The following is a 23,537-nucleotide window of genomic DNA, read 5'->3' as shown; positions in this document are numbered from 1 at the left end:
TGAATGCTTTTATTGTAAAAAATATGAATGAAACAAGTGAGAATATGTATCATTAAAATAGCTCATTCTAACAATTTAACATATTTCAAGTCACTCCATTATATCTAGGTGTACATGTATGTACATCAGAATGACATCAGTAGCATTTTTAAGGTAGGGTTGTGTTGATAATTCACTGATCTTTTATCTAATAACATTTGAATGTTTCATGGAGTACCTGAACCAAGAAATATATGTAATATTATGTGATAGTATGTTTATAAGTTTTCCTTGACTATTGGGCCTACCAAAAATATTTCAATAAAATCATCAATATGACAAAATGTCTAGAAGCCTAGCCAACCCTCCAAAACTAAGATGACAGTTTTAAAAATGGTTTAATTACAAATTGTACCTGTTCTTACCTGTCAAGACTGGTTGTTTCATTTACACAAGTGCAGTGACAGAGATCAAAGTTGTTTCTAGTTTTAGCATTTCTTCTAGGCTCTGCCCAACAGTCACCAAGCAACATTCAGGTCCAAGCCAGGCTTGCTATAAAAGAACTGTTTAGTCAGTCTCTCTGTCTGGCTCTCTCCCCCTCACTCCCTCCTCCCTTTTTATTCTCTCTGGCCTCTTTCTCTTTCCCTGTCCTCTCTCCCCATCTCTAGTGATCTCTGTAGGCCTCTTCCCTTCTCTCTCTCTCTCCCCTCCCCCATGTTCCCTCTCTTTCTCTGCCTCTACTCCCTTCTCAACCCCCCTTCCCATGCCCTAAAACAAACTTCATTTCATTTTATACTAGATCCACTTTATGGCTGGTACCTGGGCAGGGGGAGGGGGGGAAACAGAGTGCCTCATCATGGGCCTGCTTAGAAAACATATTATCTAGATTGTGTGCAACACCCTAAGGAGTGGATTAGAGACAATGCAAGGGAGACTGAAGAAACTAACCATGTCCTTCAAATATTGACTCTTAGGAAGACACCAACTGCAAATTTGTGAATCATGTTTCTTCTTGTTTTGCACCATACTTATATTTTAAAATGTTGGACCTAAAGTTGAACACATTATTTTCATATTTTATATTAGGTTCTTATGTCGTAGAACCCAATTCAGTTCACAGCACCCATATTCAGCTGCTCCCAAACACCTGCTCCAGGATCAGACGCCCTCTCCTGGCTAGCCTAGTTGGGTCAAAAGAAACATCTATGAATTATGTGTGTCTTCTTGATAGATTATTAGGAGTCAGAGTTTAGCTACACAGCAGTGTTAGAAGCCTTAAATGACTTCACATATATTTCCTAGCTAATCTTGCATCTTGGATACTACAGCTCAATGATTTTGTGTTTGTGTTGGTACTGAGGGTCTAACCTGGGACTTGACTGTACTAGGAACATGCTCTTTTGCTTATACCACAACCCACTACAACTTCTTTTTAAGAGCCAGGGCTTTTGTTTTAATCTGGATAATTTTTACATTAAAAAATGCCCAGCAGAATTGTGGATTGCTATCCTTCTCGCTGTGGGTTATTCCTGTTTCCCTACCTGCCAAGGGAGATTACCAATAACAATATACCACAGGTCATAACATTGTCAAAAAAAAATGAAAGTATTTATTGCTACACTTCTCTAGGCAAAGCCTACCTATTTGATTATTTCATTCACTCATTCATTAAGTAATTTGTGGTGTTGGGAAGGAACCCAGGATGTTCTGCATACTAGGAAAACACCCAACCACTCAGTCAAAACCCTAAACTGCAAACGTTTTATCTTTGATAGTTTCATACATGTATAACCTCCATTTTTAACATAGAAACCTATTATGAAAATAATGAGCTCAACTTTAGGATTAACCTTCTTTAAGTGTGTTGCAAAACAAGAAAAAAAAATTATGATTCAGAAAATTACAGCTGGTTTATTTCTTCCTAGGAGGGAGACTGGGAGGAGGGGGGGGGGTCGAGATGTAAAATGAATTAATGAATGAATGGGAAAAAAAACGTCAACATGGGAACACAGTAAACTTCAGTCTCCCTGGCGCTTGCCTCTCATTGCCTCCACCTAAGATTATAGCGGAATGATTACGAGTATGTATAATCATTCGATGAAAGTGTTATAAAAATGCTGTTTCAACATCGGAATAAATCCGACATGCGACAGGCAAAATGAACAAACGAAACAACGACAATAAAAAATTTTCTTGAGCATCCTGAGCTGCATTATATGCATTAGCAAATAGAGTTGGAAATGGGGACGCAGGTCGGTAATCTCAGCAGCAATAGGCTGAGGCAGGATGGTGGATTTGAACCCAACCTGGTCTACACAAAGTCAATCTGGTCTACACGGCGAGATAATATAACGAAAAAAAATAATAATTTTGCGTAGTTCATTACATCCAAGATTTGGTCTCCCATATCCAGATATTAACAAAACCGCCAAACTATGCATGTATACATCTCTAAGGCTTTCAGGATAGAGTCCAAAAGCTAAGAGATAAGGTCAACTTAGCTTCTGTTTCACAATAACCCACAGTGTAGACTAATTAGAGGAAGTTGGCACGTCCATTCGGAGCTTGGCATTGCGAAAACAATGGCCTCCGGGTTAGCAGGTGCCGGAACCAGATTTCTGTACGCTTTGTCCCGCGTAGGACAACAGCTCGGACGCACATTTCTGGATAAAAGCGGACGCGGTTCCCGGCGAGAGCCAGTGGCTCCGAGGAGGGTTGAAGAGGACAGGCGACCGAGTGGGGAACTGGGTGCGGCTTCGCGCTTCCGGTGCCCAGCTTCCGGCTCCGGGTCTGGGCTTGGGGCAGAGGCGGAGCTACGGCCCGCCGCGACTTTCAGACTCGCACCATGGCTATGCGCTGGTCGTGCTGGCGGCGTGGCTGCTCCTGGAGGCCGACGGCGGTCGGGAGCCCGCGGCCGGAACGACCTGGCTGTGCGGAGCCTCTCGGAACACGTGCCGCCTCGGACACCCGCGCGCAGGTGAGGCCGAGACGCGCGCGCTGTCCGCGGCGTAGAGGTCACCATGCCAATGACAGCCCGCGATCCAATGAATGGGAGGATGCGCACGTGCGCCGGGGCCTGCAGTCCCCACTGGGTGGGACACCCGGGAAGTGGGACTAGTCGCGGGATCTGAAGTGTGGAGCTGCTGACCGGGCATCCAGAAGACATTGGGGTTGAGGTAGAGGAAGCGGCGGAGCGCAGCCCTGTTAAGAGAGATGCCGGGGCGACCCGGGTGTGTCGGGAGGACAACCAGAGCCAAAGGGACCTCTGCTTTCACTTTCCTAGCAATTTCGGGTTTCGGATCCAGTTAGCCTCAAAATTCGGAAAGGGTGTTGTAGCGACGCAAAGTGATGCTAGCCAGGGTGGACTTCAGTGCTGCAGGTGCTTACAAGAAGAACGCACGCCTGAAAGGCGCTGGAAGGACACTAGAAGGAGAATAGCCTAAGGGTGTCATGAGAGACCTATGACTTCTTTGAAGTAAAATCATTATCTAATTAGAGGGCGCCAGATCTCTTTACGGATGGTTGTGAGCCACCATGTGGTTGCTGGGATTTGAACTCTGGACCTTCGGAAGAGCAGTCCGGTGCTCTTACCCACTGAGCCATCTCACCTAGTTGCGTTTTCTTAAAACTGTCTCCTACTGCGTTTGATTACAAATTCATTTTCTTTTGGTTTTTAGCCCAGTAAATGACTCTCACTTCTGTGTGCTTTACCTGGCAGTATCTGCAGACTGACTTTTGAAGTTAGAGGTTTTTCACTTTGGGTTTTGGAGACCTTTCCAGCCACCGAGTAATTGTATAAGTAATTCATCTTTCATTTTAAAAAAAAATCACCCACCTCTTAAATTTTAGTACGATTTGGTACATTTCTTATGGCAGTGTACTTATCAAACACTATACTAGGAGGAGATGTGTAGCATTTATAAATATGTGGTTTGTACTAAACAAGATGCATAAAACAAATTATCCAGAAAAGAATTTGGAGAGAAAATGCAAGCTGCTCTAAATAGAAAGAATAACAAATAAGAGAAAGAGAGCATGTAGGAAGAATCTTAGAGGAAGATAGGCTTTGTAGGGATCCATTTTAATACTGTAAACTAGACTTTAGAGGGTTTGGGATTTTATCTCCATAGAAAGGAAGGAAGGAAGGAAGGGAAAAAAGGAAAGGAAAGGAAAAAGAAAAGAAACCTCATCTGTGAAGAGTGTTTTTCTGGAAAGAATCTTTGTCATTGGCATCCATATCAGTTTCCTTGAGCAAAAAGGGAGACTACTTGACCATCCATCATCATGTTTTTCTCCTTCATGTGTTAATACTTTCTGCCATAAACATATTAGAATTCAGGTGTCTACTTCGGACATGAGTGCTTTCATTACTTCAGGTCTCTCAAGGACTACAAGACTTAGGGACAATAATTAAAACAAATTTGTTTCTCCAACATGGTATCGTACTGTATCTAGCCCAGAGTGGCCTAGAACTTACCGTCAAGCTAAGCATGGCCCCAGATACATTATAGTAGTCCTGCCTCAGTTTCCACCCCCATCCCTATCCCTATAGCAGTGCATTAGACCTAAGTGACCACACCCAATTTTGTCTTTAATTCATATTGAGCACTTTCTCTTATTTTAAAAAGTCAATTCTCAACTAGGTCTGCAATACTAGCATTTGGTAGAAATCAGGAGTTCAAGGTAATCTTTGGCTACAGAGTGAGTTGAATGCCAAACTGGGCTGTATGAGACCTTAAAAACATCTTAAGGGGCAGAGTTGCCTTTCAAAGCAAGTAAATGATATAGAGAGGGAATAGAATCTGAAGTGGAAAAATTTTCACTGCCATCCCCAGTGAGCCCCAGAACTGGTTGTACAGCTTCATTTTAATACATGTTTCTTTCCCTTTGAAAACACTGCCCTGAGGTAGCTCCAAGTAGAATACAGGTTGACTGAGGACCTGAGAATATAATTGAATAGATACTATCTTGTGTTTCTGTAGAACTAATAGTTATAGTTCAGTGGTAGAACATTTGTCAGTCATTTGCAAAGGACTGAGCCCAAGGACTGCAGAGTAAATAAAAATAAATATATGCTGTGCATTGGATTCTCAGCCAAGTTAATTATATATACATATATATATATATATGTATATATATATGTGTGTGTGTGTGTATGTATGTATGTATAATATATGTGTGTGTGTATATATATAATATATGTGTGTGTGAGTATTCTATGTATAATGTGTGTATGTATAATATATGTGTGTGTGTGTATATGTGTGTATATATATATTTACATATATATGTAATTTCTTTCTTTTTTTTTTTTTTTTTTTTGGTTTTTCGAGACAGGGTTTCTCTGTGTAGCCTTGGCTGTCCTGGAACTCACTTTGTAGACCAGGCTGGCCTCGAACTCAGACATCCGCCTGCCTCTGCCTCCCGAGTGCTGGGATTAAAGGCGTGCGCCACCACGCCCGGTTATATATGTAATTTCTAAGAGTAGTTATATAGACAAAAATGTTACAAAGTGGCCCAGCCAGAAATTTTTGATATTTTCACCAAGCTCTGTCCTCTAAAGACTACAATTAACAGTATTTAAGCTACCTAGTGGCAGAGTACCCTGTATTAATCATGCAGTTTTAATTCTTAGATTGAAAGCTGTAACTCTTCCATTAAGATGTCACTTGCTATGGCGGAATGGTACACTAATGCTAACCCAACACTTGAGAGGCCGAGGCATAAGGATCAATTCAGTGTCAACTTGGGCTGTGTAATAAGATACTGTCTTAAAGCATTGGTGGGAGGCATGATCCTTATTTATATGTTCCATAATAAAGCATTACATTTGTATATGAACTACTTAAGGAGACCAAAAGAAGTAAGTATATTGTCTAAAGAGTGGCCTGTAATCCTAGCTACTATGGAGATTGATTCAGCCAGACTGTGAGGTCAAAGGCAGCTTGTGCTACATATCAAGATGTCCATCCCAAAAGGGGGGAAAGTGGGCTGTCCTATGGTAAAATCAAAAGAGAGAACTCTTGCTATGTTGTGGGAGCATTATAATTTTCTGTAGCTCATAAATGTTCTTAATATTTTAATGAATAGATAATGCAGTAGTGGAGACAACAGACCTCAGTCTTCTTGGCCACTGTTTAGCAAAGTCAACATTTGTGTTCTTTTAACAGCTAAAGCAATTTATCGTTCGTTCAGGCAAAGTCAGAAAATACATACTAAAAATGAGTAACTAAAGCAAGCCTCCCCACACACACACACACACATATACCCCAATCCTATTTGGTTCAAAATAACAAGTTGTAACGCTGGTTCCTGTGTTTCTAAACCCTGTTTTTGTCTCTGTGTGTTTTACTTTTGGGTGCTTACATAGAGGGGTTGTTTTTTTGTTTGTTTGCTTTTTTTTTTTTTTTTTTTTTTTTTTTTTCCGAGACAGGGTTTCTCTGTGTAGTCCTGGCTGTCCTGGAACTCACTCTGTAGACCAGGCTGACCTCAAACTCAGAAATCCGCCTGCCTCTGCCTCTCGGGTGCTGGGATCAAAGGTGTGTGCCACCACGCCGGGCTCTACATAGAGGTTTTTAATGAGATAACAATATACACAGTTCTGAGGGTATTTTTTGCTTATAATTATAATCATGCTTGTCAGTCAGTTCTTCATCCTTAACTTTTCTGGAATCCAGGTTTTCTAACTTTTAAAATAAGTGGGCTGGTTAGGTGACTCTGGGTAAAGCCTCAGTTGTCAAGCCTGATGACCTGAATTTGAGCCTCATGATCCACATGGTAGAAGAGGAGAACCTTCAAGTTGTCTTCTGACCTCCACATATGTGCCAAGGCATGTGCCTATGTACAAAAAGATACACACACAAAATAAATAAATGAATAAGTGTAATTTTAAAAACATAGTTATGACCAGATGTGGATATGATGGTGTATACTTTTAATCTCAGCACTCAGGAGGCAGAGACAGTAAATCTGTGAGTTTGAAGCCAGCTTGGGGATATATAGTGAGATCCTGTCATGGGACAAACAAAACTGTAGTTGTGAAGCTCTTTGAAAGAAAAAAAAAAAAGGTTTTAAAACATATAACACTTTATTATCAAGAAACACACATTTTATTTTCATATTCATCCGTTTTTTCAAGAAGTGTCTTCACATATTTTATATAAAAGCCCTTGCCAGACTAGATTAGTAAATTAGTTTTTAAAATGCTTTCATCCTGTCTTTAAGAATAGTAATATATAAGCTACAGACAGTAGATAAGAGCACTGACCATTATTCTGAAAGACCTGCCTTCAATTGCCAGCATCAACATGGCCTATAACTCCAGTTCCAAGGGGCTCTAACACCTTCTTCTGGTCTCCTTGGCCCTGTATATATGTGGTGTATAGACATTGGGAGAAGTTGGCCAAGTTGCCTCCTGATTCTCCTGCCTCCTGATCTGTCCAGGAGAACCGAAGCAGGAAGCCAGGGAACTGGAGGCAACCAAGCACTTGAATGCAATATGCATGACAAGACTCATTTTTTTTTTTATCACAGCTCCTTTGATAACAGGAGTTTACAATTCAGCAGAGAATCCTGCTTCACAGCCCAGTATGTTCAAGGTAATATAAAGTACAGCATCATTTATCCTCTGAAGAACATCTGTAGTATGGGAACATCATTTACCCTAACTATTCGCTGGAAATTGAGAAAGGCAGTTGTTGGCATCCAGATCCCCTTCTTGAAAAATAACAGCATCGGACGTTCCCATGCCTGTATCATAAATTCATTATGTCCCTATATAACCTTGTCAACCCGAAATACATGCATTCAGGCTAAACACCCATACACATAAAAATAAATCTCTTTTTTTAAAGATTAGTAATATTAATTGTTAGAATCAGTATTTGTTTAGAAATGTTAAACTGTAATTCTTTTTTTTTTTTGATTTATTTATTTATTATATGTAAGTACACTGTAGCTGTCTTCAGACACTCCAGAAGAGGGCGCCAGATCTCGTTACGGATGGTTGTGAGCCACCATGTGATTGCTGGGATTTGAACTCTGGACCTTTGGAAGAGCAGTCGGGTGCTCTTACCCACTGAGCCATCACACCAGCCCTGTAATTCTTTAATATTCTCTTTCAGCCTTTTTTATGTACTCCAGGCTGACCTTGAACTTGTCCACCTGCTCCCTTAACCTCCCAGTGCTGAGATCACAGGTACCCCTACCATGCCCAGGTGATTCCTGGATCCTTGATCACATTATCACAATGCCCCTGAGGTTGCTAGTGTTTTGTTTGTATCATCAAAGCACATAGTCTACCTGGGCTGTACTCGTAGTCCATTCATTTACTAAACATTACTTACCCTGAAGCACCATTTCCAACTATGTTTAATAACAATAACATAGGCAGCATTGTGTAAATGTCAGTTCCTCCTTAATGGTAAAAATCTTTTCTTAACCATCCCAGATACTTTTGGCATTTGTGTGTTTTGAGAATTTAAAAGATAACCTAGGCTTCCCTGTTCTGTGACCAGTCTTAGTTAAATGGAAAGGAGTTTACAATTCAGCAGAGAATCCTGCTGACCAGTCTTAGTTAAATGGAAAGAAATTGTTTTGCTGCATCTTTTCTGGTGTAGAGAGGTAGAAACAAATATGGACACAGCTTAACAAATATGGACTCAGCTTTTAGAGGAATGGATGTATTATTACAGATATTTTTATTTTCTGCTTTTTCTGTTTTGTCACTGCTGGGAATTAGACCTTTGACCTCTGAGGACAAAGCAACTGCTCTTCTACTGAGCATCCCCTAGCTCTCTTTATTTTGAGGTAGGGTCACTAAAAGTGCTCAGGATGACCTTGAACTCACTGTTGCCTAGGCCAACCTTGAACCTATGATCCTCCTACTTCAGCTTCATTAGTAGCTGGGATTACAGGCCTGCCACTCTGGGACTGACTTCTGCTTTCCTCTAATTCCTGTATTCTGATATGGCACATTACCTTTATAATCAGGTAAGGGAACCTCTAATTGTCCTTCTAAAAATCTGTCGAAGATTTCCAGCCTTTTATAAGTGGCTGACTGAACAATACCTTTTGTTCTGAGTTATGGGGATATTTGTTGTTATGAATGAGTTTCTAGGAATATTCTTAAAGGCTTCTTCATATTTTTGTTTTACAGATACCCTATTTTAGTCTTATGAAGATTTTAATGTCTGCCTCCCCAAATATGCATAGTATATCACAGTAAGTTTATAATCCTTATTAGAGCTACAAAGATAATCACTGCTAGTAAACTTCTAATTTTATTAGGTTAAGCTGACAAAATGTGTAAGGAAAAGTCAAGATAGTCTGCTTTACATGAGCTCTGCTATTTCAAAAACTAGGAATATAGTAGAATTTGAGTTCTACTCAGAATACAATGAACATAATATAGTCTTTTTTCCAATGTTGGCTGTCAAGGTCCCATTCATTAAAATCACTTATTAATGTATTATTTAGCAAGATTAGAATTCAGTATGCATTTTTGAATTATGGTGACCTTTGCAGATTCATATTTGATTTCTAGCAAGTTGGCTTCATTTTTTCCACCATATAAATACACATGTGTTTGAATTACTTAAAAGTGGAGTCATGTGCATTTCTACTCACCAGGTTTCATCAAAGGACACCAGCAATGTGCTGTTGTCGTCAAACTCAGAGTGGTGAGAAATACAGTGATCCTTTTAAACTTGGCTGGAGAGACTTGAAAGGTCTGTATGAAGACATTAGAAAGGTAAGGCTTTTATTTTCCTGAAACTTGGTAACATTTTAGAATTAGAAATCAACACACAATGCAGCCATTTTATGGTGGCTCACACCTATAATCCAGCATTTGGGAAGCTGAGGCAGGAGGACCACTGCAAGTTCAAGTCTAGTCAGGGTGATAGAGTAAGTTCTAAGCTTGGCTAGGCTACCACATGAGACCTTGTCTCAAATAACAAACAAATGAAAAGGCAGCCATGCCAGTGCCCACTGAGTTTGATGTGTTACTCAGGAACAACTGTGAGCCCGATGCTGGACAGGACTGTATGGGGGATGGAGTACATGGTACTGCACAGAAAGTTGTAGTGTAGAGTTGGAAAACTAAAGAAATAGGTTCAGGAAGCATATGCCTGTTCAGTATCTAATTCTGAATGCCATTGCTAAGCTGCTCCAAATATGACTTCCTTCTTTCAGCATACATGTATATATCATGTGGACTATATAACACTGCTCAGTGTATGGATTGGAGTATGGCAAACCTATTCTTCTGGGCCTCTCATAATGTCACATGTCAAAGCAAACCATGACCTTAGCCTCTGAACACTGATGTGAATTGCTCAGTGAAAAATGAACTCAAATCAGGCCACAGATCTGGCTCAGTTAGAAAAATGTTTGCTGTGAAAGCATGAGGGTCTGGGTTTGATCCCCAAAACCATATTAAAAAGCTGGACCTGGTAGCTTACTCTTGTTACAGTGACGGAGATAGATGTGTACTTGGGGCTCACAGGCCAGCCAGCCTATCCTTCTTGGTGAGCTTCAGGTCAGCAAGAGATTCTGTCTCCAAAATGGAAAAGTGAATGACATCCAAAGTTGTTATCTGGCATGCATGCACAAATTAAAAATAAAAATGAATAAAATCCTTCTCCAAAATGTTCCTATAACTCTTTGTCAACTTAGTACCCCATTTAGAATTTACCGTCTTTTCCCTGAAGACTCTAGCCTAATGCCTCACAACAGAATAGCAGTGTCACAGAGGACTCTGCACATGCTAGGCAAGTGCTCTATCACATAGTAGTACCCAAGCCCTTGTGTGGTGCTTTGTTTTGAGGCAGAGACTCCCTGTGTAGCCCAAGCTGGACTTGGACTCATGGTCTTCTTGTTCTGCCTTCTGAATGCAGGATTAGAGAAGTATTCTACCACTGTCTTTCATATTCTGGGTTGTTTGTTTACTTAGATTATTTTAAGGTAAGCTCTCACTATGACACCTCTAGGCAGACTTTGAATTTCCTGTGTATCAAGATAGCCTTAGACTCACCATCCTCCTGCCTCCAGAATGCTGGAATTATTAACATATGCTACCACACCCAGCCTATCTTCATTTTCAGAAGGACCATCCTAACACTGTGTCAGCCTCCTTCCTTTCCCACAGTATCTGAACCCCTTTGCATTACCCCACCACTGCCTATGCCTTCCTTTTCAACTCACAGGAGCTGCCTCTCACTGAATGCAGTGAATGCTTTGTTCTTCCCCTGCCTTAACCCTTTTCACTACCATTTTCCTTCCTTGAAACTGTTCATGTAGCTTCCATAATTTCCTGAGTCACCTAGTCTTTAGGCCATCCTGTGTTGATTTCTGTAATCTTCTTTTATCTCATCTACCCTAACCCCTTTAACTGTGCTGTTGTTTGGACTTCTGACAATCCCCACTCCCGTGTGTGTTTGTGTGTGTGTGTGTGTGTGTGTATTCATTTTTATTTTTAATCCCCCAGATAGCTTTATTTCAGGTTGAATTGTCTATTGTAAACCTACATAACCAACTACTTAGCATACTACTCCATGAAGTATTTATAACTATGTCAAACTTAATGTGTTTGGAATGCTGTTCCCACCCCATACAGTTTGGTTTGGTGTTTTGTTTTCCTCCCTGGTATCTCTGACTTTTGACAGGATCACCTAGGATCCTTGGAAACGCCCTTGGACCCTTCTTGTCCTTTCTTCCATGACCTTCTAGTCTATCTCTTGCCTCCAGAACCCTTCAGGTTCCAGGACGCACTATATCCTCCCTTCTGCTTCTCTCTTAATCTCTTCTGGCCTGAACCAGCCTTTCTGTGTGTTCCCAGAGTGGTTTTCTTTACCCGAAGTGATATTACCCATTATACTATATTGTATTAACTGTAGGTATTCATCTTGTCCCATCTAGACCCTGGACTCCTTGTGTGCAAGGGTTGTGTTGTCATGCTTATTTTTAACACCTGTGCCTTTATCTTAGTAATTGCACTCTATAACTTTGGGTGGCTCTGATTCAAGCTATGTGTATCTTGAGTGGCAGATATAACAAGTACACACCCATGGAGAACCCTTTCTGTTCTTATTAAGTCAAACCTAGCCAGGGTTTCGTGGAGCTCATCCCCATGCAGCAGTCCCAGTTTCTGCCCCACACCAATCTCTTCCTTTTTCTGGACTTTTATTGTTACCAACTTATTGCCCACTGAATCAGTCTTTTGGTTTTGGGTGGGTTTTTGTTTGTTTGTTTTTTGTTTTTTCTGCTTTGTTTTGTTTTTGAGGCAGGGTCTTACTATGTAGTCCAGCTCATACTTGAACTCATACCATCCTCCTACAGCCTCCCACAGGCTAGAATTAGTGAGTTATAAGCATGCATTACCATATACAGCTTTTCCCCCTGTTTTTTATGCTTGTGTTTTGTTGAATATTATTTGCAAAAACAGAGGCGTTGTTATATTTTCATAAATTATATACTTTGCATTGCCTGTGTCTTTTTTATCTTCCTCCTCCCACTTGACTCTGCTCTCCATCTTCCCCATAGTTTTATTTTCCAAGCACATCACACATTTTGGTCCTACACACTTTACTCCTTTCCCCTTTCTCCCTGCTGTTCTACATAGTTTCATGTGTTTACTTTTAAAAAGAAATTAGGATCTATAAGTGAGAGAAAAACATCTTTTTTTTTTTCTGAGTCTGTTTTGTTTCACTTAATAAAGTAAACAGCATAATTTCATTCTTCAACGCTGAATAAAACTCCATACTATATGGGTATCACATTATCTTGATTCATTCATCTCTTGATGGGAACATAGTCTGGATGCATACTTGGCTGTTGTGAATACTGTTGCAGTAACATGGATATAAAGTATCTCTGTGCTATGTTGACTTTTGAGTTCTTCAGGTATCTACCCAGGAGTGGCATCACTAGATCATATGAAGTTCCACTTGTGGTTTATGGGGTTGTTTTTGAGGAGTGGGTACTTTCATATTAATTTCATAGTAGTTAGACTACTTTACATTACTGTCAACAATATGTGGATTACACATATGAACACACATCCCCACAAGCATTTGTTGTTTTTTGTTAGCTAGCGTGACCAGGGTATGCTGAACACTGATTCTCAGCCAGATATATAGCTAGTGAGATTTTCTCCCATTCTATAGGGTCTTTTCACTCATTGGTTTCTTTTGAGTTGCAGCTTTTTATTTTAATGCATTCCCATGTGTCAGTTTTTGTTATTATTTTCCAAGCAACTAGAGTCCTGTTGAAATCATCAGCTATGTATATCTTAAAGCATTGTCTGTGTATTTTCAGTTTTGGAGTTTCAGATCTTATGTTAAGGTATTTGATTCATTGGTTGTCTTTTTGGAGATAAATATCGGAGCTCCAGTTTTATCCTACTATATGTGTATTTCCTTTGTTCCGGCCCTGTTTGTTGAAAAGGATTTTTATTTTTGTATATGTATTTTGGGCATTTTTGTTAAAAGTCAAGCATCTGTAGCACCGTGGGTTTAATTCTGGATTCTTTATTCTGTTCCACTTTAAGGATATCTGTTTTTGTGCCAAGTACTTTTGAGGCCTGGACTCAGGTTGCTTGGACTGTCTGGGTCTTTTGTGCTTCTATATGAATTTTAAGGTTTTTTTTTTTTTTCTGTTTAAAATATAATTAGAGGACTAGTGAGATTATTCAATGGCTTAGGGCACGTGCAGCAGCCAAGCTTGGCAGCTGGAGTTGAATCCCCCAGGAACTGCTTGGTGGAAGAAGAAAACCAACTCTGACATGTTGCCTTCACATCTGTCGTGGCAACATGTGCATGCTCAGTGATCATTCAGTACAGAGATAAATGTAACTCGGAATTTGAGTATAATTGAATTGAATCTATAGCTTTTCACGTATAGCCGTTTTCATTATCCATGCGTGAGCCTTCCATTTTCTAGTATCTGTTTTATTGCTATAAAACTTTCACTGTAGAGCTCTTCCCCTTCTTTGCTTAGGCTTATTACTGTGCTGAAACTTTTATCATTTCTGAGTTTTCTGATGGGATCTTGAGAGTCTTATATGATCACATGAAGTGTATTTAGGGATAATTTGGCCTTTTCCTTTTCTATCTGTATCTTTTTCTTTCTTTCTCATCTTACGCATCTAGCTAAGACTTTAGGCACTGTATTGAGTAAGAATGGAGAAAATGAATAAATATTCTTTTCTGAGTTTAGAAAAAGGGCTTTTTGAGTTTTTCCCCATTTAGACTAGTGTTAGAAATTGGTTTTTGTTTATTCTGTTCCACTTTAAGGATCTCTGGTTTTGTGCCAAGTACTGTGATTTGTTACTATAACTCTGGAGTATACTTTGAGGTCTTGACTCAGGTTGCTTTGTTTTTTAGTTTGGTTTTTTTGGAAACATTATTATGTTCCTTTTATTCCTAATTTCTTCAGGGCTTTTAAAAGATTCTATATTTTAAATGTTTGTCTCAGGCATAGTGGTATGTTCCTGTTTCCCAACACTTGATAGGTAGAAGGAGGAAGATCTTGGCTTCAAGGCCATCTAGGGCTTCACGGCAAGAACATAACTCAGATAACAATAACGCTAAATTATCTCTCCCCACCTCAATAGCAAGTTTCTCACAGTTAAGTAAACCATGCCTTTTTTTTTTTTTTTTTTTTGGTTTTTCGAGACAGGGTTTCTCTTTATAGCTCTGGTTGTCCTGGAGCTCACTTTGTAGACCAGGCTGGCCTCGAACTCAGAAATCCGCCTGCCTCTGCCTCCCGAGTGCTGGGATTAAAGGCGTGTGCCACCACGCCCGGCTAACCATGCCTTTTCTACATTTCTTCTGTGAACCTTTGAAATGCCGTCTGCTAAATACAGCCTAGACACACTTCCTGATCTGTGCTTCATCCTAGCTGTCTGTCCTCTTGCCTGTTGACTCTCCACTGGGGAGATTCTTGATCTGCTTCATAGGATCCTACCCATTATATTGTCTGTCCTCTGCCTCCTCGCTGCTTCCTCCCCTCTTTCAGTTTTTCATCCTATGGTCACTAGCTACCCATCAGAAAAATGACAATACTTGCCCTAGTACTAATACCATACCACTTGGGGCAAAGCCACACATACTTTTTGTGTTGAATGTCTCACTTGAAATGAGTACACTAAAATAAAATTGAAGTTTTGATGAAAACAAGATTCCTGTCTGCATGTCTGAAACACCATGTTAACAAGAAGGAAACTGTGTTTCAGGAGCTGCACATCTCCACCAGAGAACTAAAGGACATGTCCGAATACTACTTCGATGGCAAAGGAAAAGCCTTTAGACCGATTATTGTGGTGCTAATGGCTCGAGCGTGTAATATTCATCATAATAATGTCCGGTCAGTTACTTTATTTCCTGCTTTTGTTGTTCTTTTTAATTTGGAAAGTTGTCTTTCATAAGCTTATTAATTAATTGCTCACTTAAGAAGCAGCATCTAAGACTTCACTAAACCATGTGTAGATTCTGAATTTGACTCACTAAATAAGCGTCGTTTTACAGAAAACTTGAGTTGCAAATAAATATATTAGAAACATTTGAAAGCCAGTTAGTTTCCCATTAGAAAGTAAAGAATCCCAAGATGTGTAGCTGTTCATTTAACCACTATACATATAGACAGTTAACCCAAAACTTGTTCTAATGTTACACTGTGCTATTACCATGGACATACCTTTGATTGAGTGCTTTCTTATGACCGTCATTTTGCAGAAGAGAAATGCTTAAAGAAAACATGACCGATTATCCTCAAATCAGTATGATAAAATGTTGAAACATCAAAACGTATATATTTTAGCATTAAAGGAAATATTTTAAGTTTCCTATTGCTTTGCATGGATCATCCAAAGTAAGGCAAGCACTCTACCACTGAGCTGTAGCCCCCTTCATGTTAGAAGTACTACCATATTGCCAAAATGTCTTTATAATGATGTCAAGTGACCTGCTGGTAGAGACTCTTGTAGATTGTGTTCTGATGAGCTAGATGGTACTTTTAAAGACTGCCTCAAAGTTGTTACCACTAATTTTAATGATGCTGCTGTGGAAATGAGCAACAGATGTTGCTTCTTAGCAGATATTTCTCTGCCTAAAGTGCTCTGTAACTGTGCCAATCAGTTCAACATGGCATGCCATGCTTAGAGTTGGCTTCCACAAAACTTGAGACTTTTAGGGGCTCACAGTATGTTCTGCATATGTAGTGAAACCTTTTAACCAACACTTAAGCCACTTTCCCTTATGTGGCAAGCAGAACAGAAGTGCTTCCTCTGGACCAGACTGACATGGTTTTTCTCAGTGTCAGTACTACTGCTGCCCAACCACTCTGTTGTCAACAGCTCTAATGCTTCCTGTGCATTGTGGCTTCTAGCTAATGGATGCTCCCCCAAGTGATAGTAACCAGCAGAGTCTTTTCCAAAAACCTCTGGGAGCTGGAGAGATGCCCAAGCAATTAAGAGCACTAGTTGCTCCAGCAGAGGACCCTAGTTTGGTTCTCAGCACCTGCATGGTGGCTCACAACTGTCTGTTAATAACCAGTTCCAAGGGATCTGATACCTCTTCTGGCTTCTGCACATGGCACAAATGTATACATTCAGGAAAAACTCATACACACAAAAAATATAAATTTTACTTAAAAAATTACTTCTGTTAAAAAATTTTTTAAAATAAAAAATAATTTAAAAAAATTACTTCTGAGGTAAAGGCTACTTACTATTCTAGAGAAATCATTGATGAAATTCTTTAAATAAACACCTAAAATGGTTTATGAATTTCATATATAGTATGAGAAAGAACATTTTCTCCACTATCTAAAATCATTATTCCTTAGTAAGTGAGATGGCTTGGTGGGTGGGTGTGCTCGCCACCGTGCCTAATGGCTTGGTTTAATACTTAAGATCCACATGGTAACTGGAGGAAGTTAATTCTCTTGGGTTGTCTTTGATCTCCACATAAGTACTGTGACATGTGATCTTCCACTCCCACATTAAATTATTAAAATTAATGTGTTGAAAAATAAAGATTTTTTTTAAAAAGCCATTATTCCCTATAGTTAAAATTTTGATTATCTTGAAACTTTATAAGCTGTTGATTGCAGAAAACACAGAATATAATTTGTTTGGGAATATTTGAGCTGTACCTTCATTGTATGATACTTGATAAAGAGCTTATGAAAGACAGTACAGAGGTAGCATCAGACATGTGGGCCTGACTCATGACTGTTACATGCATTAAAGTGATTCTGTACCCATTGGCATGCTTTTGACACACAACTTCTTTTTTCCAAAGTGTTTTCCCAGCATACATTGATATATACACATAACAATGAGTTTCATTATCTTGTGTTCATCAGTTTAATATATATTTTGATCAAGTCTACCACTACCCCATTCCTGTCTCTTGTCCCCCAACTAGCCCTTCTTCTACCTTCTTGGTTTTGCTTTTGGTGAGATGACCCAGTGAGTATCATTATCAACCCTTCCAAGCAAGCACTAACTGACCAGAAATCCTTAGAAAGGGATGGGATCTTACTTACCCTATTGTTTACACCATGACAGGATGTTGAGAGGCACATTCTTGTGCAGGTACTCACAGCTGTTGTAAATTCTAGAGTGCAGTCTTCCCATACTGATCCCCTCCTTATAAACTCACATTCTTTCTATATGTAATCTTTACAGTTTCTAACAATTTTTGTGAGCTGGAGCTATTGCTTAGTGGGAGAACACTTGCCTAGCATTATATAAGGTTCTAGTTTTAAAACCCGGTACCTCAAAACAAGGATTTTTTTTTCTTTTTTTTTTTTTTTTTGAGACAGTTTCTTTGTATAACAGCCTGGGCTGTCCTGAAACCTGCTTTGTAGACCAGACTGGCCTCAGAGAGATCTGCCTGCTTCTACCTCCTGAGTGCTGGGACTAAAGGCATGGGCCACCTTCCCCTGGGGAATGTTTGTTTTCTGAAACAGACTAGCCTCAAACTCATTATACTCCTTCCTTACTTCCCAAGTATTGGGTTTATATACATATATCACCCAGTTCAACATGTTTTCATATCCTCAAATTACAAATATTTAAATGCTGGCTTTTTGTTGAGTGCTCACTGTTTTGTCCTTTCAGTCAGAGCCCTATTTGTTGACATAGCTTATAATAATAGAAATGGTGGCCAACTTGGAAATACATAGCAAAAGTCAAAGGCCTTAACAGTTTTTTACCGGTAAGTTTTACCACTAATTAGTCAAAAGTCTATATTTTGTTAGGCTGAAATTCATTTAAGATAATATTCTTAGAAAAGTGTTTATATTTTAAAATTACAAAAACCCATTTTCCTATGTATCAACTCAAAGAAAACAGAGCCTAATAAGTTTCTGTAGATAATACATATTTTCTAACAGCAGGCCTAAGGATCTGCTCATAGATTTAGCATAAGCTCTTCAAAACTACATGAATTCTGATTTTTCTCTTTCACCAATGAAGAGTCTTTTATCAAACCCAAGACCTTTCAGTGTCAGAACCTTCTCTCTCTGTGAGCTGTGCTGTCTGCACTGGTTTTGTGTGATGATTTGTCTGCGTCTGCTATTGCTTTTTCTTTACTTTTTCCTCCTTGAGTCTCCTAGCCCCATAGGAGGAACAGCAATATGAACCAACCAGTACCCCCCAGAGCTCCCAGGGAATAAGCCACCAACCAAAGAGTATACATAGAGGGACCCCTCCAGCTGCATATGTAGCAGAGGACAGCCTTGTCGGACGTCAGTGGAAGGAGAGGTCCTTGGTCCTGTGAAGGCTCCATGCCACAGTGTAGGGGAATGCCAGGACAGGGAATTGGGAGTGGTTGGGTGGGTGAGCAGGGGGAAGGTAGATAGGCTAGGAGGGGTTTCAGAGGGAAAGGAGATAACATTTGAAATGTAAATAAAGAAAATATCTAGTAAAAAAGCAAAACAAAACAAAAAGAGTCCCCTGTAATCTGGAAATACTAGGAACTGCTATGTTTTGAATTGTGAAATTTAATACATGATATATATTATATTTCACATAAATAAAATTATATAATCATATAATTTATATAATATTACATAATTATATTTAGTATATAATAAGAAGTACTTTACCATTGATGTTGGGGCTGGAAGCAGTTAGGAGGCTGAGACAGGGGAGTTAGGTCCTTAAAGGAAAGGTCACTTGTTATGCCTCTCCCTTCCCTCCCCTGTGATAAACACTTAGTGCACCAGTCAAATGTTACGCTACAATTATGTATCAAAAAACATAATTGGTGTTGAAAGGAAAAATACTGGCTCAGAATTCCCAAGACTAAGATCTCTTTTTACCTCTGAGGGACAGGGAATAAGAGACAAAGACAGGAGATAGAGGATCCGGGAAAAGGACTGTCTCTGGGTAAAGAGGAGACAGACCTGGCACATAAAAAAATTGTAGTCTATAAAGGTAAAAGGGTAAACCCATGCTAAGATAAGGTGTTTAATTTTGATTGGGCGTGTTAAGTAGAGGACTTTTGAATGCTGGACTTTGCTAGCTGGATTTTGATAGTCAGCCTCAGGAGTAAGAAATGGCCAAGCAAAGGAATAGACCTTGGGGGCTAGCTTCAGCAATGTAATCTAACAGTTTTTAACAAGGCAGAGGGGGAGAAGGCCTATCACAGCCATGTTTGCCATGCTCAGGATGGCTTAAGTCCTTTCAAATATATTTCTGTAGTTTGATTTATCAAAATTCAGTGTTTTGTAATTCCCATAAATAGTGATATAACAATGACTGGTTCACAAGAAGCCAGAAACCCATGATGCATAGCTGTAGTCCCAGCTTCTTGGGACTGAGGAGAAAAGACTGCTTAAGGATTAGTCCCTCTTCTGACAAAAAGAAATTGGGGCATTCCCGCTTTACTATTAAATAAATATTGCTATATCGCCTTGCAAGTTCTTTTTTTTTTTAAGATTTATTTATTTTATGTATATGAGTACCTGTCACTGTCTTCAGACACACACCAGAAGAGGGCATCAGATCCCATTACAGATGGCTGTGAGCCACCATGTGGTCACTGGGAATTGAACTCAGGACCTCTGGAAGAGTAGTCAGTTTTCTTAACCACTGAGCCATCTCTCCAGCCTCCTCCTTGCAAGTTCTTATCCTGTAATTTGTGAGGAGAAATGAATTTAGAGACCCAACAAAGTTAAATATGAGGAAATTATTGGTCATGTCATTCATTTAGTATAGTTTTTAAAACTTTGTACAGTGGCATTTGGTTTTTTAAGATATATTTTGATTATTTTTTAGTGAGAGAGAGAGAGAGAGAGAGAGAATATGCATGCATGCCCTAGCATTTAATTCTTTAAGACATTTTATACTGGGGCAGAAAAGAACATGTCTTTTTCTTGTAGAAGACCTGGGTTCAATTCCCGGTACTAACATGGCAGCTTACAACTATCAATAACTTTTTTTTTTTTTTTTTTCGAGACAGGGTTTCTCCGTATAGCCCTGGCTGTCCTGGAACTCTCTTTGTAGACCAGGCTGGCCTCGAACTCAGAAATCCGCCTGCCTCTGCCTCCCGAGTGCTGGGATTAAAGGCGTGTGCCACCACGCCCGGCCCCCAACTATCAATAACTCTTGTTGCAGGAATCTGACACCCTCTTCTGACCTTGAACAGGCATACATGCAAGCAAAACACATATAAACAAACAAAAAGATCTTCATACATTGCAAACCATTTTTGTAAAATACATTTACTTGTGTGTGTGAAGTGTAAGGGCACATGCATCCTAAGGTGTGCATGTGGAGGCCCATTGCAAGAGTCACTTCTCCTTTTCCACCTGTGCTTCCGTGCATTGAAATCTGGTTGTCATAGCTGGGTCTTTCGGGTCTATAAAGCAACCATCATTTTTATACAGTTTCTCTTAGAGAAATACAATTCTTTATCCTAGATTCGATATCCAGTTTTCACAAGATGATTGCTGAGAAGGTTCTAGGCGGCGTCTGTTAAAAAGCATTGCTTTCTGTTAATTAGAGAGATGCAAGCCAGCCAGCGCTCCATAGCCTTAGTTGCAGAAATGATCCACACTGCTACTCTGGTTCATGATGACGTTATTGATGATGCAAGTTCTCGAAGAGGAAAACATACAGTTAATAAAATCTGGGGTGAGAAAAAGGTATGATGGTTTTTATTGTTACTTTGAAAAATCTTTCATACCAAACCACATGCTTATGGAATTGCATTTGCTTTTCAGACTTGTAAAATATACTTGTTTGAATGTGGTCTTTGAAAGAAGTGTTTCTGTTGTCTCTGTAAAGGTCTTGACAGCAAAAACAAACTCAGTGATTCTCCTTAATCTCTGTTGTTTTTACATGAATTTTTTCTAGTTATAAGGGAAAACATTTTCATGTGTATTTCTTGCACATTCCTACATTTTTCTGTTCAACTCAGATTGCCTACATTGATTTGAAACCATAAGCATTTGTTAACTTGCTGCATGTTCAAGAGTGTCAAAGCAAATAGAAACTATAAAACAAGAGAAATCTCAGAAATAGTATTCTACTACCAAAACTTACTGTAAAGAGATCCTAATAAGATTTGCTATACATACAGGCGTATGCACACACACACAAATGCTTATATATATATATATATATATATATATATATTTTTTTTTTTTTTAACTTTATCTGAATGTATTTTATGCTGAATTTATTCCTGGGCCATGAGTTTTTGTTTCTTCAGTTTCTTCTGGGATATCTTTTTCTTCTGTGCAACCTCCTCTTCTGGCTTTGGAATGATCTGTTCCTTCTCAGTGAGGATCATCTCAATGTGGCAGGGGGAGCTCATGGATGGGTTAATCCATCCATGAGCTCTGTAGGTTCGTCGGCGCATCTTAGGTGCCTTGTTCACCTGGATATGGTCAATGACTAGAGAATATCTAAACCCTTAAGTTCAGCATGACTCTCTGCATTTTTAAGCATGTGCAGCAAAAATTCAGCACTCTTTTTTGGCCACCGACCCTGTGTCCAGCCCCACTGTTTGGCCTGGGTGCACCTACCGACTCCACCATTATACCGCCGAAATGCCACACCTTGCTTCTAGATAATGAAGAAGTGTCATCCTTCAGATACTTGCTGGCTTTGCATATATACATACCCTTGATGACCTGGGTGGTTTCCCTGGTGTTTTTAAAGTGAACACGAAGGTTTGAACCTCTTGATTTGCATGATTTTGTGGGGTTTTCTGGGTCAAGAGAGTACTGAATGATTTTGGCAGGTGACCTGTGAACACAGCAGCTCTGGTCGCTTCCAGGAAGAGGTTATATTTGATATATAGAGAAAGAGATTATTATTTTGTGGGTATGGGTATTTTGCCTTCATGCATACACGTATACCGCTTGCATGCCTGGTGCTCAAGGGCACCAGAAGAGGGCATTGGATCCCCCTAGTAGTGGGTTTACAGGAGGTTAGAAGCTATGATGTGGGTGCTGGGAATCAACCTGGGGTCCTTTGGAAGATCATCCAGTACTCTTTTCTACTGAGCCATTTCTCTGGCCCCTGTATATTTATTTTAAAACGTATTTCCTGTTTTATTAGCATTGCTTGAAGAGAATATGTAAAATAGGTACTTTGGATTGAGGGTTTATAAGTTATGGATTGAAGAATGAAGATGAACCAATGAAAAAGAGGATGTGCAAGCCTTCCTTCTGTGAGCAAGCATTCACCCACACATGTGCCTCCAGTGGCAGTCTTACATAGTTGAGAACAAACCAAAGCACATAAAGCAAATCTACCCTCTTACATTGTTCTTCAGATAAAGCATATGGTTCCCTCCTGTTTGTCAGTACTCTCATGTATTTTAATTGGAATGAATTTTTGCAAAATGGTGAGTAATTAGTAAGCATATGCTAAATAGCATTATTCTAGATAATAGAGAACAGAAAAATATTAAAATGGTTATTTTGAAAATTCTATTACCTTCGGCAGGGATGTAGCTCTGTTAGAACTCATGCTCAGCATATAAAAGGCCTAGATTCAACTGCTGGCTTCTCATGCCTGAGATGTGGTGATGAGTGTCTCTAATCCTGGGACTCAGGAGGTGGAGCAGAAAGATCAAGAGTTTAAAGTCCGCTTTGCCTACATAGCTAGTGGAAGACAGCTCAGCTAGCTTGCTTGCTCCTTCCTTCTCTCTCTCTCTCTCTCTCTCTCTCTCTCTCTCTCTCTCTCTCTCTCTCTCTCTCTTTCTCTCTCTTCTTTCTTTTCTCTTTTTGAGACAGGGTTTCTCTGTGTAGCCCTGGCTTTTCTAGAACTTGCCATGCAGACCAAACAGACCTTAAACTCAAAGCAATTGCCTGCCTCCATCTTCAGAGTACTGGAATTAAAGGCATGCTCCACCACTTCTCTGTGACAGCGTAGCTTTTTAAAACATGCAATCCTATGAGTAAAACATTCTGTGAACTCTAGCATTTCTGTGTAACAGTGTAGTACTGATGTCTAGCTTTAATGTGCATGTAAAGTGTATGATATAATTTGACTGTATTATTTTTAACTGATAATTTGTTCTGGTAACATT

At 39.6% G+C, this 23,537-nt stretch overlaps 1 protein-coding gene across 3 annotated transcripts in view; it reads left to right on the top strand.

The window, feature by feature from the left end:
• Positions 1-2,700: 2,700 nt before the first annotated feature.
• Positions 2,701-23,537, top strand: part of Pdss1 (decaprenyl diphosphate synthase subunit 1) — a 47,252-nt gene continuing 26,415 nt past the window's right edge. For 2 of the 3 annotated variants that reach the window (XM_029474073.2, XM_021156204.3), the window contains exons 1-5: positions 2,701-2,956; positions 9,137-9,201; positions 9,610-9,730; positions 15,215-15,345; positions 20,997-21,138. In XM_029474073.2, the coding sequence (XP_029329933.1) occupies positions 2,825-2,956; positions 9,137-9,201; positions 9,610-9,730; positions 15,215-15,345; positions 20,997-21,138 (591 nt within the window). In that variant the 5' untranslated portion in view covers positions 2,701-2,824. Of the gene's footprint in view, positions 2,957-9,136; positions 9,202-9,609; positions 9,731-15,214; positions 15,346-20,913; positions 21,139-23,537 lie in introns of those variants that run through there. The other variant, XM_029474075.2, reaches the window with a different exon arrangement.

Source organism: Mus caroli, unplaced genomic scaffold (genome assembly GCF_978045245.1).
Source record: "Mus caroli unplaced genomic scaffold, Mus_caroli_1 scaffold_2, whole genome shotgun sequence".
NCBI classification, from domain to species: Eukaryota; Metazoa; Chordata; class Mammalia; order Rodentia; family Muridae; genus Mus; species Mus caroli.
The sequence above is the reverse complement of the archived record's forward strand: the minus strand, read 5'-3'. Positions and strand labels throughout refer to the sequence as shown.